General features: G+C 39.3%; 1 protein-coding gene across 15 annotated transcripts in view; it reads right to left on the minus strand.

Moving 5' to 3' along the window:
- Window positions 1–16,436, minus strand: part of magi2a (membrane associated guanylate kinase, WW and PDZ domain containing 2a) — a 246,757-nt gene that overhangs the window by 90,067 nt on the left and 140,254 nt on the right. Inside the window, exon 1 of one of the 15 annotated variants that reach the window (XM_078941917.1) lies at window positions 2,251–2,399. The exons of the other annotated variants lie outside the window; for them this stretch is intronic. Within the exon in view, the coding sequence (XP_078798043.1) occupies window positions 2,251–2,284 (34 nt within the window). The 5' untranslated portion in view covers window positions 2,285–2,399. Of the gene's footprint in view, window positions 1–2,250; window positions 2,400–16,436 lie in introns of those variants that run through there. 15 annotated transcript variants of the gene reach the window in all.

The following is a 16,436-nucleotide window of genomic DNA, read 5'->3' on the forward strand; positions in this document are numbered from 1 at the left end:
CGCTACTGCTGGTGGCTGAACTAAAAATGACTTCCCATGTACAGACATGGGCCAAAACTGGTAAAGAGGAGGAACTACTTTATTTTAAGACAAAATACAATGGGGGGGGGGGGGGGGGGGGGGGGGGTGCAAAAAGAGTTTTTCACCTCCTTTTCATCTCCTTTATCTATACAGTGGTCCCTCGTTTATCACAGTGGTTAAAAACCCATGATAGGTGTGATCTAGAAAGAAGGACTACAGATGTTTTAAGGCTGAAATACTCCTCACAACACACTGTATGCACTTTTCTCAGACAAAAACATTTTCAGACATTTCTTTGCTTTTTAACCCACTTTAAGTTCTAACCTTCATAGAAAAAATAAGTCCAGAAATTTAGAATGAATGAAGACAAAGATACATCCATCCATCCATCCATAGGTATGTATGTATGGATGTATATGCAAAGTTGCACTGAAGAAAAAAAAATGAGTGTAACAGCAAACTGTGACATGTGAACCGCGATATAGTAAGGAAACTGTACTTCAATCGTTTCTAGGGACTTGACTTCTGAGTAAACACTTGAGTAAACATGAAGGCTTTTATACTGCAAAATGTTTAGCATAATACTCCCTCTGCAGCTGTTTCCTGTTGCTTGTCAGCTCACCTCTTACTGCCTGACAAATACAGAAATAATACTTTTAGCTGCAGCAAAACACTGAGGGTAGAGGGTATTTAAATTCATATTACTGACAAATCCCAGAGACCTCCTTAATCTCACTGCATCATGAAACATTCATGCGTAGTTGCTCAACGTATTCTTCTAGAGAAGCCAAAATGTCACCAAGTACCTAAAAATACATCGTTCTCTCTTCAAAGCAAATTAAACATTTAAAAAGCAGCTTGGCTGAGAAGATAAACCCGAGGAAGCTTCGATTTCAGCGAGTTTCGTCTGAAACTGGAGCAGAAACTTAGGCTCCAACCTGAGATGGTTATGTAATCCCCTGTCAAAAGATGATAAGGTTCTCCAGTTAAAGGGTCAGAAATGTGTCAGTGTCGAGCAAATTATGTAATGCATTCACTATAATATTCATTTCACATAAAAGATTCAGCAAATATGGCCTTTTTACCAGACGCTTGTAAGAGAGAGAAGGTTAATGCTGTAGATCTGACATGTGAGTCACACAAATATAAGAATAGTAATTTTCCAGTCGTCACCTGAAGACCGGTTTAGCAACGTCTTTGGTTTTATGCAGCACATTCAAACTGAACGGAGCCGCAGTTTTCCAAACGTGTCATCATCTGACGGCTCGTTAGGTGCAGCAGGTCTGTCACGTACCAAACTCACTGCAATGCAAAAACTGAACCTTCAGAAAGTAAAGAGTCTTGTTTCAAGAAAAAAAAAAGTCTTATTTTCTGTCTTGCAGAAGAAATAATCTTATCGAGAAAGTTTTCCAAAGCAAAATAATCTGAGTTGATAAATTATGTCTTAGTGACTGGACTTCTTCTTAAAATATTTCTTGGAAATACAATTTTTCTTAACTCTTAGCAAAAAGTAGTCTATTTGAGTGTACTAAAAGTACATAAATGGCAGTATACTTGAAGTTTACATTTATACACTATCTATATATCGTAAACTTGAAATGTTCCAATTTAGTCTAAAGAAAGTCTTCAGGTAGTATTCTTCCTACAGTACACATGGTCTAAAGTAGACTTGATTTATTAAGTATATTTGTGTATAAGTATATCAAGTCTACTATAGACTGTGTAATTTAGGAAGTATACTAACTGAAGACTTTTGTATATTGTGTACTTTTTGTACACTTGAAGTACACTCAAATCGACTACTTCTTGCTAAGGGGCAATAAAAATTGTATTTCCAAGAAATATTTTTAGAGAAAAAATCTACAAGTCTAAAAATGTTCTACTTTTTGCTAAAGGACCCCATTGACCGATTTTTTTTTAAAAGAAATTCTGCCAATGGAGTTAGAATTTTTGACTCATTTCTAGGCGGTCTGTGTTTGGTCAACCTAAGAGGAGAGGAGCCTTCGACAACAGCCGCCGAAATACACAACCTGCACACAACCTAACACACTGCAAACACACGTGAGGGGCAATTGATTAAATTTGAAGCCCCGCGCTGGATTATTTGACCACAAAGCACTTCTGTCTGAACACTCTTTAAGTAATCATCTTTTTTTTTAATGAAAAATCCTCCAAAATCTTTACTAAATAAATTTTTTAAGAAAACACATTAGTACATAAACAACCTACCCATTCCCAAAGATGTCCACATGGAATCCGTCATCCTTTCTGGCTAAATTGAAGAAAACTTCTTTTTTTTTTCTTTTTACAAATAATCAGGCTTCCTCCATCCTGTTTCTCCATCTACTAAAAGCTTCCTTTGGTTTTCTTTCACATCTCCATGACAACTGAAACAACCACTTTCAAGACAAAAAGTCAGCAAATGTTTACGCCAACCAACTTTCTTTCAGCCGGATTTGAGCAGAAGCACGGGGAGGTCTGGGCACGCACTTCCACGCGCAGAAGCGACAAGTTGAAAAGAGGGAAGAACCGAGAGGAGGCAGCCATGTGCAGAGATTAAGGGAAAGCTGATGTCATCCATTTGGAGATGTGTGTTTTCAGCGATCAGGGATATGAACGTACCGCTGTGTCAGCCTAATCCCTCCCCCAGCCAGCGCCACGCTGGCTTGAGCACATCGCAATGACAAAACAATGACACAATCTGTTTACCAGGCGCGAAAGAGCGGCTTTTATTCATTTCAAATGCCACCGCCGCAGCTGCTTAGCCCAGGGGCTCAGACCGGCCGGCGAAACAACATGCCTCCCATCAACTCTTATCAGAGCCCATTACTGCCAACATCGCCGTGTCAACAGGTGCAGAGTCAGAGAGCCAATCACAGGCAGCCTCTTCAGGTCAGGGGAAAGATTTGATGGTTTCACACCTTCGCCTTTGAACACATGAGCTGTCTCTTTCATTTTCCAATACCATCATCTGGTCCGGGACCAGCTCAGCCATCCAGAGTAGAGATGTAAGCCATCGGAAAAGCCGACCTGTTATGTGTGACCTTTAAAGCAACAGTTAGAAGAGCAGGAATCAGTGTTTTTCTCCATCTGTGCTTTCTCCAAATGTGTCTAGAGTACGACTGCAGGCTGCTGCTGCGGTGCTCACAGGCTCATGCCGTTTGTTAGGAAGAAATGCGAGACAACAGAGAAAATATTCCCGCACCTGCTGCACTAATCTGATCAACTGCAGAGTTCAGTGTGGCTTTTAGTTTATCTCACACCTGGACGAATGTATGATAAAGAATTAAATAAAGAATCAGGGATGGAGCTCACACTGCGTTTTCTCACTCAATCAAATTTACCAGCCATGTGGCGCCATCATCCTCCTCCCTCAGCGGGATCCTCACTCTTTCACCTCACTTAACCGTTTTTCAATTTGACACAAGAGTCGGTTAATTTAAGACCCCTGAACTTCCTCCAAGTCCGTCCCACCTGCCGCCGTCTAACCCAATCACGACCGATGCTGGTGCGTCTGTGCAACAGATCAAATTCAACCTCCGCAAACAATCTGTCACCAGAGCGCCGCTGCCAGCGCCGCATGAGCTTGAATTGGAGTCTTTAAATGGCCGCTTTCAGCATGTAATGAGGTTTTTCCTTCCTATACAGTTTAATGGTTGTAAGGTGGCCGACTTGAGCGAAGGAGACTGGAAAGGAAAAGGCCAAAGTCTCCGGTTTGCTGCAAGCCCAATCCAATTTCACCCTTAGAGAAATCATCTCATGCCATATATACTTTTCTAATAGGGTTTTTATGGGCCACCATAAAAACCACAGGCTAGTGGTGTTGAATATCCAGGCCCATCGATTTTTTTTTACCAGCTGGGAGAAAAGAGGAAGAGTCCTCTGGTTCTTCTCAGTATTTCTCCCTGTTTTTTTTTTTTTTTCCATTGACGAAAGCAAAGCTCCGAAAATGGTGAGGCCAAAACTACTTGAACAAAATGCAAATGATAGGATTTCCGGAATGATTAATTTCCTCCACTTGTGAGGCGATTAGAGGGAATCAATGAAATGAATAATGCATTTACAAGCACTCACTCAAGAGGCAGTGGCACCAATCACAGGGGTGGATGGGAGAAAGGGTGATGGGAGGGAGAAGAAAGCAGCAGTAAATGTTAAGGAAGGTGAACGAGCACTTAAATCACAACAGTAGATCACCAAGTCCGTTTACATGCACTCCAACTATCCGATTATCTGATTTGTCCCGTTTTCAAAGTTACACATAGACAGGATAATCCAGTGTCTTATCTCTGGTGTTACCAACCGCTTTTTAGGGCACGGACTGGTTTGATGTCAGAAAATATTGTCACAGACCGGCCTGTGCGAAGCTAAACTTGGCGCCCGATTCTTTTTTTAATATTTTAGTTTCCAGTTTCTCTTAAGTTTCGAGGGCAAAGTTTACTTTAAGAGTCATTAAGTTGGTGAATCAGGAGCAGACAAAACAATTGCAGTCGGCAGCAACAAGCTCTCTGCTCTGCTCCATTCATGCATCGAATTGTAAAAAACGAAAAACTATGAACATCTTTGTTTTCTTTTTCTGAACTGGAATCTGGCTCAAAACTGTACGGCTGATGGCTCTGATATTAATCTCCATTTTTGTTGCAGCGGTGTGTTAGGGGGCTGTAGGCTGTAGGGGTGTGAGGGGCTGTAGGCTAGCGGGAGAGCACAGAAACAGATAGATGACGGGAAATGGGGGTGGGGTAGCTCTGCGCAAACAGTTCCGCCCACAACTCAGAGGCAAATTACTAATGAATTACTGCTGCTCTGCAGAAACTATATTTTAAATTACTATGAAAATAACATATTAATAATCTTTATACCTGTAACTACAGTATCCTACTCTCATTTTTAGTAGTACTGTACTTTCTTTCTGGTCCAAACAGATTAACACTGGGAACCGTTTTCTGTTTTTTTAATGTTGGCTGAACAAAACTAGAATTTGCTTTTATAATATAGAATAAAAAGACCTAGCTTTGGTTTTTTTATCGTCATTAAACCATATCAAATAAAAAAGTTCTAGTTCAAGCCAAAGAAAAACATGAATTTTGACAAAGAAGGAAAAGTTCAAACAAAAACTCTTCACCTTTCGTTTCTTCTAGCAGCCAAAGAACTAAAATTCACTGAGTAACATTTCTGCCATGAAAAAAGCCACAGTGTGAAATCACCTGCAGGCCCATTCGGCTTAATTAAACACACTTAATTAAATTCACACATATACATGGCATTCATGTGTCTCCAAGACAAAAATAAATCCATTTTGATTAAGACTAAAAGACACCTTCTGAGAGGAGGTTAAATCATTACAGGCACAATGGCAGTCAGAGTGATTCATTCTGTTGTGGTAACCTTTCTCCCTCTCACCCACTCAAAGCCTCATGAATTACTCTGCCTGCTTGAGTTGGAGTTAAAGACAGCTGAACGAGGGCAGCCATGTTTAGGTTGTGGGGGGGCCTTCGCAGCTGAGAGCGGAACGGACGAATGTGCGAGACGTCAGTCCTCTTCAAAAGTCATGAGGATCTCTTGAAAAATATCTGTTCATTATTTTATCAGGCTTTTTATTAAAAAAAATCTGTTTAAAAATGTTTACAAACCAACATACATACATAGTGACACGCAAAAAGTGAATTGCCAAGGTGAACTTTTTCTTGTTTTACTAGAAAATTCCCAATTAAAACAAACTTATTCAAGCTTGTTTTGAGAGTTTAAATTAGCACAATAAGCACCCCAAGGTCATGTTTTAAATATGAGAAAACAATTTCTGCTGCAGCTGACGGCAGAGACATTCATCAGAAAAATGCTAATGTTAGATTTAACACACAAAAAAAGTCTGGAAGCATCTTATTAGGATTTATTTGGTAACTTTTTTGTGCAAAAGACATTAAAACGTCAATAAGTAATTGATGAAACATTAAAAAATAATGCACACAGGCTTCAAACTGTTGCGCAAAAAAAACGATATCTAATTAAAAGTTGAGTTAAAAACTGAAACAAATTGAAAGTCTCCCAACAAAAGAGTGAAATAATGATGATTTCTGTGTGAGGTAACGCAGCTTTTTGTGTGTTTGTGTGCTGGCAGAGTAGCATGCAGAGTGCAGCATTGTGTTCAGCTTTCTGTCCCTGCATGGAGCCTGCAGAAACCCCTTATCGCCAACCCTCAGAATTCCCTTCTTCCTTAACTCCGGCTTCCTGCAGAAGAACGAGGCAAAACAAAATGAAATATGCAAAGAAAAAGGGAAAAAAAAAAACACTCAAAGAAAAGATTTTCTTGCAACATGGCATGTGCTTATGTTTGGTTATGAGTAGCTAGCCACACTGAAGCGCTCTAAGAGGATAAGAAATGAAGGAAGATTTACAGAGAAAGAGGGGGGGCGGGGGGAAGAAGATTGTCTTATGTTTCTCTCTTTTTTTTTTTGCAAACTAATAAAGTAAAGACAGGATGAGGGACTTTGAAAGTCAAGCAGGAAGCCAAACTCATATGAAGGAAGGAAATGAAGATGATGCTGATAAAGGCCCGTCACCGCAAAGTAAAGAAAATCTATGCTCTTCATGTCAAACCGCTGTGGAGCAAAGTCTGGAAAGGAATATAGGACAGCTGTGTTCACATCAGAAAGGAAGCGGGATCGAGCCTGGCATTTACTTTATTACCCATAATCCCTTGGGGTAGGTGGCACAGAGGTGAGAATCACTAGATATGTTCCTGTCAAGTGCCCATACTGAAGGCAGCTAATTTGTCCTCACCTTTCACTCTTAAAAGATCCCACTGTGCTCGTCTCATTAAAAGTGGCAAGACAGCTGTGTGTTTTAGTCATTTTGGAAGACAGTTGAGTCATAAAAACGTAGAATCAACATTTTACTAAGTATGTTTACCCAAAGCAAACCGACCAATTATATTTTTATCAATTGTAAAAGCATTTCCAGTGGTCTTTAATTATAATTTTGCTGTTTTCTAGGACATAGTTTCTGCAGAGTAGCAGTAGTTTAGTAAAAATTCCCCTCAGAAATGTGGGCGGTGCTGTTGGAGCAAAGTAAGCCCGCCCTCATTTCCCACCATCCCTTTGTTTACACTCTCTCTCACTACAGCCCCTCTCACCCCCAACCTAGCATTACCAATGCAACAAAAACAGCGAGCAAAATCTGAGCTCTCCAGCCGTACAGTTTGGAGCCAGATGCCAGCTCAGACGAGGAAAACAAAGACGTTCTTGGATCTAGTCGTCTATAAGTCATCAGAATGGAACAGAACAGGGAGCTTGTGGCCCGCCTATTGTAGTTTGTACATAACATTTAAGAGTTTTATCAAATGGCATTTTTTCTTCTGCTCCTGATTCACCATGATTTGAATATAGAAATACTCAGAAATGCAATTGAAATCTTGATTTTTTTTTTTGTATATACAGTAAGTCCTTCATCATGAGAAAAATGCATGTTAAAAACGCTAGAAGTGGGTCTATAGGGGAAATCAAAAGAGCGAAACCTATGATTTTTGTTCATGCGGTAAGTGTATCGTAAAGTATTTGTAAGGATAATGTAAGTTGCTCGCTCACTGCACTCTAGTCGTTAGTAAGGCAGGCATACTGGCAACTCCGTACATTAAACTACAAATAAATGAAATGATTTAGTTTATTTGGATTTAGGTCAAGACCTAATATCGTCAACATGGCTGGTAGCGTGAGAAGCATTGGTAGAGTGATAGCATTGGCTCTGTTTATGTCAAAACGCTCGTGTACCAGGGTAACTCCAGGTAGGAAATGATGGAGAGCTGCAGCAGGGCGTGAAACTACCAACCCTTTGCACACCTGGGCTGATTATCCGCAGAATATGAGCCGGGTTGGAGGAGTCTGACAGCACACCATGATAGGCGCTGTTCTGCTTGAGTGACAGATGCGAATGCTCATAGAAAAAGGAGCAGATGGATGTGATGGGAAGTAGCTGAACAGTCTTCCCCAGAGAGTGTGCAGGCTGACAGGCAGAGGAAAAAAATCTGGCATCAACTAAAAGTTTAGAAACACTGTTAAAAGATAAAATACAGATTGACAAAAGTAAGTGGAATAAATGCTTCATTATGCCTGCATTTAACTTTTTCCGTGTTTTATATGTTCTCTCTGAATTTTTAGTGAAAAAGTTTCTTCTATCACTGTAAATTTATATATTTGAAAAAGTCTCTATTCTGCCTGTAGTTGTAGGTACCAGAAACTACAGCAAATCAGATGAGATTTGATCCGAACTCCATCGTGTTATATAAATGATTTCTTATATAAATGCTAAACTGTTGCTAAATAACTAAACTGTACTGAGTGACTCCTCCTCCCTCACATTCCAAACAGGAAGTACGCTGGCTCTAAGAAGCCAAAATCCCAAAGACTTCTATTGAGAAATACTTGCGCTATAAACCGACCAATCAGATGCCTCAATAAAAAAATGCGGTATCACGTCAAATGTTTGATTGACAGATTCTCTTGCACTTCCAATAAGCTCAGTGCTGATTGGTGAGACTGGTTACCAAAGAAAAGATGACTCAGACTAACTCGGACCAATCACTGCTTACCGACAATTTCTGGTTCAAAAATGGTGGCGTCTGTATTTTAAAAAAACTGGCGACTTAATTGACTTCATATTTTTGGAGCCAGAAGTATCCACCTGAGTGGGTGAGGTCACACTCCCTCGGTATTGTTCTCTTATTCAGTCAATGGTGCAGACTAGAATGGTTTTGAAAACAGTGCTGACCTAATAACATCCATACCTCTGATACAAACAGTTCTACAGCTGGTACTGATTCCTCTTTTGTAGAGGGATTCTTTTGTGGTTTGTGGCGTCGCTTACAGATGAAGATGGATGAAGGGTTTGCAACGCCACAGATGGGCTAGAATCAGTCTGCCCTCCCCTGATTTAGGTAGAAATCGGGGAAAATAGTGAAACAATCATTGAAAGATTTCCACCAAGGTTACGGCTTCGACAACACATGAGCTAAAGTGCTACCATCAGCTTTAGCCCAGCCCTCCCATTCCTTTATCTAATTTAAAGCAAATCAGGTAAAATAAAATGTTGCAGTTTCTCAAATAACAGGTCTGTTTCAGAAGAAATAAACATCACTAACTCACTAATTTGGTTCTCCTTTGTACCAACTTTTGCCTTACTTTTAGGAGGAGGGAGTGAATTTTACTTCAAAACAGCAGTTTCGATTTTTCCTATCAAGCTAACATCGTTTCTCACGACAGATCTCTTTTGAAACTCGTTTTTCCAACTCGTCAAAATTACATTCATGAAAAAAAATGTTTATGGCTTTTGACCCGTATGGATGTCACCATTCCTGTTTAGCTTCAATATAATTACTATCATCATAGAGATTCTTCATCAGTTCAATAGACATAGCTACATTATGTATTCAAAAATATTTTATAACAACAGTCTCCTGAAAGGAAGAAAAATATAAAAGATATATCAATATTAAATAGTTCTTAATATATTAAACAGATGATATTTCTGTATTTGTATTTAAAACCATATGGTTGCAGAAAGAGGTCCTCTGCCTAAGGGGAACAAACTGCTACACAGTCTGCTTGCATTTGCTCAGATGGTCCTCAGTTGGCATAAGAACAGAAATGTGGCCACAGCAATTTTGGTCTTAGACTTTCTCAGAAAGGTAAACTGATTGTTTTTCATCTTAAAAATCTTAAATGATCTTATTTGCAGCATGGGTCAGTGCATATAAGGCAGCACGTCAGTATGTTAGGGCCTTAAGCGAGCCAAAAATGCGTCAGACGGTTGATCGCTTATTATCTGTGGTTAATTAAAAGACTTGGTCATGGGCACACTTACTATGTGCAGCACAGCATGTCTTCATGTCTGTGAGTTGACCCTTCTGTAACCCTTTAACACTGGACATGTTGCAAGTAAAGTGTTGCATAACGGCGAAAAGTCGCTTCATCTTGCAGTTCCTTTGAGGCTGGTACGGCCACCTCTAAGGGCGTCATGAAAATGGAACGTACCATCGTCGTGCATGTGGTAAATTCATCATGAAGTATTTGTAAGGATCATTTAAGTTGCGGCGCCCTTATGCCACCCGTAGTCATTAGTAAGGAGTGAGTACTGACCCCCTACTGACTGGGAATGATCATCATATGTAGGACGTCTGTAGAATTCCCACACAAAGTAACAGGATGCTCTGATAGTTTTTTTTCCCTTTTTCTAACAGAGCTGTCATGACTAAGGCTTTATGTTATAACAATAAAAGAGTGATCAACAGGTCTTTGGACAGAACTATATGGTCCTTTCATACAAATATTCTGAGCTAAAAGTTCAGCTGCATCTAGATCTGGGAGGTTAATTGATTCATTTGAACTTGTGGTTTGTGGTGATGTTGAAAAACAAAATACAGATTTCACGATTTCAGTTGTGTTCGCTGAGTTCAAGATGCTGTATTTATTCTTTTTCTTTGAGGGTCCTCCCACAGCTCTTCATTTGTTCCTGCTGGGCTCAGAACCCGACAGGGGTTTGATTGCTCACCGTTCCCAGCTCAGCTAGGAACTCATTTTACCATCCTTGCTCGCACGCTGCTGCTACAGACACTGATACAATGGTGGGGTATTTACTCTTCCTCTCAGCTGTAAGGTCACGGCTCGCCTACATCACCAAACACATATTGCTCAATAAATATAAAAAACACAAACACTGTTCTATCCTTATTTCAATTCCAGAAGAATCCTCACTGCCGTGGCTTCTGGACTTTGGCTGAAAAGGTTTTGTGGAGCACTTTCCGGCAGATGCTACGGACCAGACAGACCCCTTTGTGGTCATGTTTGTCATGATGTCTGTTTTTCTATTTAATATTATGGTTAGATCCAGTAATTGACACATTGGCATTCTCTGTCATTTTCTTAAACGGTACTGTTCTAGAGACCAGGAAATGTTGCAGACCTCTGCAGCCAGGCTGTCTGATCTGTGCCTGAGAAAAGAACCGGAGCAACTTTGGGTTCAAGTACACTGATAGATTTTTGTTTTAGCATGTCATCAAAGGGAGCCCATTTGTTCAAACAGAATAAAAACACCAAACAAAATGAAGAGTATATGTAAATTATGAACTTAGAAATGGACACCATATGCATTTTGAGCACATGAATTAATGAGAGCAGGTGGATGAATACTGTGTTCTGCTCAGCCTGATTTGCCCTTCGTGTTCAGAATCTTTGGCCTTTGGTGTTTTTGTTTTCTTGTGGGCGCCTGCTTGTCTGAGCAGCTCTGCTCACACCACAACAAAGAAGTGGTACAGAAGGGCAGAACAACAGCAGAAACTAATTAGGACAAAAAAGAGACGATGTACTTGAGAGGCCAAAAGAGAACAGGAAGTAAATGAGAGTTGGAGGAAGGCTTACGAGGCCATTTAATTAGTTTTCATTCAATTTAAACAAACATTTGATGCTCTACAAATACAAATCAGAAGAGAAACCACAACCTTGACTTCAATTCAGTCTATATAAATCCAAGGAGTTCTGTCAAATACTACAAAGTATCGTTGTCAAAGCCGCTCGTTTGTAAATGTCTACTTGTTACACAGTTTTTAAGTTAGTTGTGTCTCTTTTGTTTTACAGTGTGGAACCTAGATGACAAAAAAAGCTCTGCATAGAATGGAGATGGTGGTGGCAGAGGTGAAGATGTTGAGGATCTCTTGGATGGATTGGATCAGGAATGAATCCATAAGAGGAACAGCTGAGATCTATATCATTTTTTAGAAGAATCCTCAAAAGTACAATTTTGTCTTTCATTGGAAACTGAGGTTTTTCGTTAACCACGTCCACATTTCTAATATGGTCATATCGCATGTTACATTGTTTTGTTAAGTTTGACCCAACAATTCATATATTACATTTTAACAATATTCCAGAAAAAAAAATAGCAACAGTGAAACTCCATTTTTGTGAGCTCACAATACTCAAACTGCTCAAAATGTCAAACTTCTCCATCCAACATTTTTCCCAAGCAGCTTCCCAAGGTTGCTCGAGGAGTTACGAGGAGAGAGATTGGAATCCCCAGAATCAGATTAAATTTATAGAAGGTACTAAAGGCTTGTTTTGTTTTTTAAATTCTTCCTAAGGTCACAGGTAAACTAAACTTCGGTTGTGGATGTAGACTTAATCTGGCGGTGTGTGTGTGTACACTTTTGTGAGGATCACTCAAACATATCGCCCCATATGTGCGAAAACCACCAAGTTTCACACTTTGCTATATTAATACCATAATAATTTCAAAACTTCCATTGGATATGTCTAATTATCATACATTTGATTAGTTACTTTATGAATGTACAACTGATGATTATATTGCTTTGGTGTATTATTTCTACTTAATTGCTTGAAATAAACCATATCAAATCAAATAAAAAAAAATATCCCCGACACGCGTGTTCTGGTACTCATACCTGATTTTGACATTTTTTTGGCCCATTCATTTTTTTGACGGTTTTCTTCCGCAGTGATGTCGTCTTTCGCCGGGTACTACGTGCGTGCAAATTTGGGGTGAGTTCCTAAATATGTGGTGGGGGCGACATATTCACTCCAATCTGCATGAAAGGGGAAGAACTGCATAAACAATCTGGTCTTTGCAGTCCAGGACTGCAGCGATATTACAGTGTGCAGTATTACTTTTTTTTTTTTTAATTTACAAGTATTTCTTTCTGATTGTGAAAAAAAAAGCCAGACAGAAATGACAGAACCCTAATCAAACATTAGGGTTGTTTTATAGGGCTTTTTTAAAACTAGATAAACTAACCATCTGTCAGAAACAGCAACTTCTGCTGGAGATTTGAGTCAAACAAAAGCCAGTTTGTTCTGCAAATCCATTTCTCCAAGTTGTAGCTCACAATAGATACTTGCTTTAAAACAGAAAATAATTAGATCTTTATGCTTTTGTTGAGGAACAACATCATAGTCCTTGTTACTATCTATGCATAAATGCACACTACGTCTCATTTTTGATGTGTCCAACACGAAAAGACAGAAGCACAACCTTGAAAGGGGAAAAAAGAAAGCAACAACAAAGAAAAGAGAAGTGGTTTATCACTTCCTCTCCTTTTGATCTTTTATAGGGCTGAAAAATGTGGCAGAGTTTTCCCCAGGAAAAGTTTGAGAGACGAGAAGCCAACACACAAAGACAGCCGGAAAGAGTTGACACCCTTCAGCTTATCGCACATCTCATTCCGACCCAGTTTCATTTTGTGTAATCGCTCCTGTGATGGAGCGCTCTAGCCTTCCAAGCCGCGTGATGCAGGCACTGCTGTGCTTTTAGGAGCTTTTACACTATGCTGGGCTCCATTTGTACTGCACCACGATGTCTGCTCCTGGGGGAGGATCTGCCAGCACTGTATCAACATGCTGCGCCTGCCGGAGTGGGTCTACTTCTGCTGCCATGTTTCCACCACTGAGTGTTTGTTTGAGAACATTACTGTGTTCGTTCCTGTAAAAGCCTGAAATAAGTAAAAGCGTCTGACCTCCTGCTCAGCTTTATTGGAGGAGGTTAAACTCACATCAGTCTGTGTGTCAACTGCAGAGTTCTGCAACTTTGGAAAAACGGTAGAAGTTTTGGCAACTACGTCAGTGGACAAAATGTCCATTTAAGGTCTTTGTTCTTTGCAGCACCTGCATAAAAGATTACAGTTACTAATGAGCTGGAATATTTTACCCTTAAACAAGGCTCGCCAGAAATCAAAACTTTAGAACAAAAGCTAAAGTTACTTCTAATACTTAGTTTTAAAGGATAAAACCTGAATAGATTAAAAAACAAAACAAACAAAAAACAATGATGTTTAAAAATGTACTAAGAAATAACTTGAAATGTTTTCAAAGCAGGAAGTGTGGAGTTTTCTAAAAATGATTGATGTCTTTAAGTACAAAACTAGACACAATTACAAGAAGGGCAACATTTCACAAAAGCAAAAACTCAACATCATTTGGAGTCTGAACCGACCACCAATTCAGAAAATCTATCCGTCCATCCTGAAACCCTTTTTGGTTCAACTGGTTGCTAGAGCAAACTCTGCTTTTGTTGGGCACCCTGTAGAGGTCACCCATCTGTTGCAGGGCCACACCACCACACACACATCTAGGAACAAATTAGAGATATCACTGAATCATGCTTTTGGACTGTGGAAGTAACTGGAGTACCCCAAAAAAAACCCAAGGCATGCAGATGTAAAGTCCATAAAGATGGGACTCAGACGGGATTTGAACCAGGCATGGTGGGAGTGCTAACCAATACATCACCCTGCAGCCCTCAAAAATTATTTTTTTCCTCTCGTCTTTGCAGTTGTGAAGTACTCTGAAACACTAATTAAATTTAATAATTTTGTTTTATTGCTATTGTAAGGACGGCATACGACAGTTATGCTGATAATAAGCAGGTTTACGTGTCTCTAAAAAAAAGTGTCAAATTGTCTTTTACGTCTAACTGCATATAAATTAATGTTTATTTTGATTGGGGAAGGAAAAAAAATCATGTTTTGATGAATACATTTCACTGTTTTAAGTGGATCTATTTGAACTTTTGAATAACTTTGAAAAACTTTGAATCTGCCCTTACAGTGAGAAACAAATGAAGGCAGTCAACTTTTTTTTTTTTTAAACAAAGACAACTAAGGTTGATATTTCTTTCACACCTTTGTCAAAACTAAGACTAATTACATTGGGAGGAAGGAAGTCTTCGACTAAACAAGCACATTTTCCCTATTTTAGTCATAGCTCACTAGCTGCCTGTCCAAATTGGAGTTAATTGAAAACGCAATAGTATTCGTATAAATGAAATAATTTCTTTCTTGTACGTTTAATAAAACAGTTTAAAAAGTAGATTTAGCATTTTTTTCTTGTATTTCATGAAAGCTTATCTCAGACATTTCATTAAAACCTCAGGAAATTGTGACAACTTGTGATAAGTCTGTAATATATAAATACTCTTATCTATCCAAAGTATCGTGCCACGGAAAACACTCCTCTATAAATCATGAAATTGTAAGCTGCTGTCTGACGCTAACCTCTGAGACAAAAAAATGAGTTTGAAAAAGAGTAAAAAAATTGCCACAACCTGTCTGCTTTAAGCTTTCAACTCAGAGGTATAAAAAAACTGACACTCTGCAGAAACTATGTCCTAGAAAACGACACAGGTTTTTTTAATTTGGCTAAAAATGGCATCATCATAAATTAAAAGGCCACTGGAACGACTTTAAGGTAGATCAAAAGATGAGTGAAGTGAGACTTTAAACAACAAAAAGGAAAAATCAAAATACCAGTAGTCTTTTTTGTGCCAGCTACTCTCTCCCTCAGTCTGTCCAAACAATGCTCAAGACAACAGATTCATTCTGGTGCTAAAAGTAGTTTATAAAATCTGACACTGGCTTGCAGAGGAATGTATGAACGATGTCCTTTCTTTGCAACAGACCAGCCTGAGACGCTGCATTGTACAGAAAACATGAATAACAAGAGGGGAAAAAAAGGAATTTATGCTTTGATGTTTGACAGGGCCATTGTTCATATCCGACTTTCTTTGATGATTATCTACTTTCAAAGAGCAGCAAATTATGCAGGAGCTCTTATGGAAAAATGAGGAGAGAGATTCTCTAGTTTAGCAGGCAAAGCCTTACTTTTCATGAATGGTGTTGTAAGTTAAATTAAGAATGACTACCATTTGTTGATTTGAACATGAATTGCAGAATGGGTAAAGAAAGATTAAAAATGGTGTGAAAATTGAACAAAACAAGAAAAGAAATTGCTTACTGCTCAAAGTGTTTGGATAAATTAACCGACCACTAGGCATTCTGGGTAGTTATATGACAGTTTTGTTTTGCTTTGTGCGCCTTATAATCCAATAAAGTACATTCATTCAAAGCTAAAGCATAAAGACATCTTCATTATTAACGTGTCATCAATAGGAAAAGTCCCATTTGTCTGTCACACACCTGTGTGTAAGATTTCTCCTCCATATTTGACTCAAACCTCTGCGGAGGCAGAAACATTAAGCTTCTCTTTGGCCCCAGTCCGTGCCTTTAAGCCGGGTGGCATTGGGTCTGATCCAGCAGTGGGCTTAAACCATTGACTATTAATGAGAAGTGGACCCCCCCCCCCCCCCCCCCCACACACACACACACACAGGAAGTGCCTATTGACTCTAAGAAGCAAAAATCCCAAAAACTTCTGAGACAAAAAGAATGACTCAGACCGCTTCTGACTTATCGCTTCTCACTGAGGACGTCTGGCTCCACCAAGGCAGCTTCCGTATCGTGAGAAAATAGCGTCCAAATTGACTATTTGGTTGGAGCAGGAAGTAAGCCATTTCTTAATTGTGAGGTCACACTCACTCAGTCCAGTTGTAAGAAAAACAGTCAATAGTTTGAATCTAAAATG

This window comes from Oryzias latipes, chromosome 23 (assembly GCF_053564925.1).
Source record: "Oryzias latipes strain Hd-rR chromosome 23, Olatipes_Hd-rR_3.1".
Taxonomy (NCBI): Eukaryota; Metazoa; Chordata; class Actinopteri; order Beloniformes; family Adrianichthyidae; genus Oryzias; species Oryzias latipes.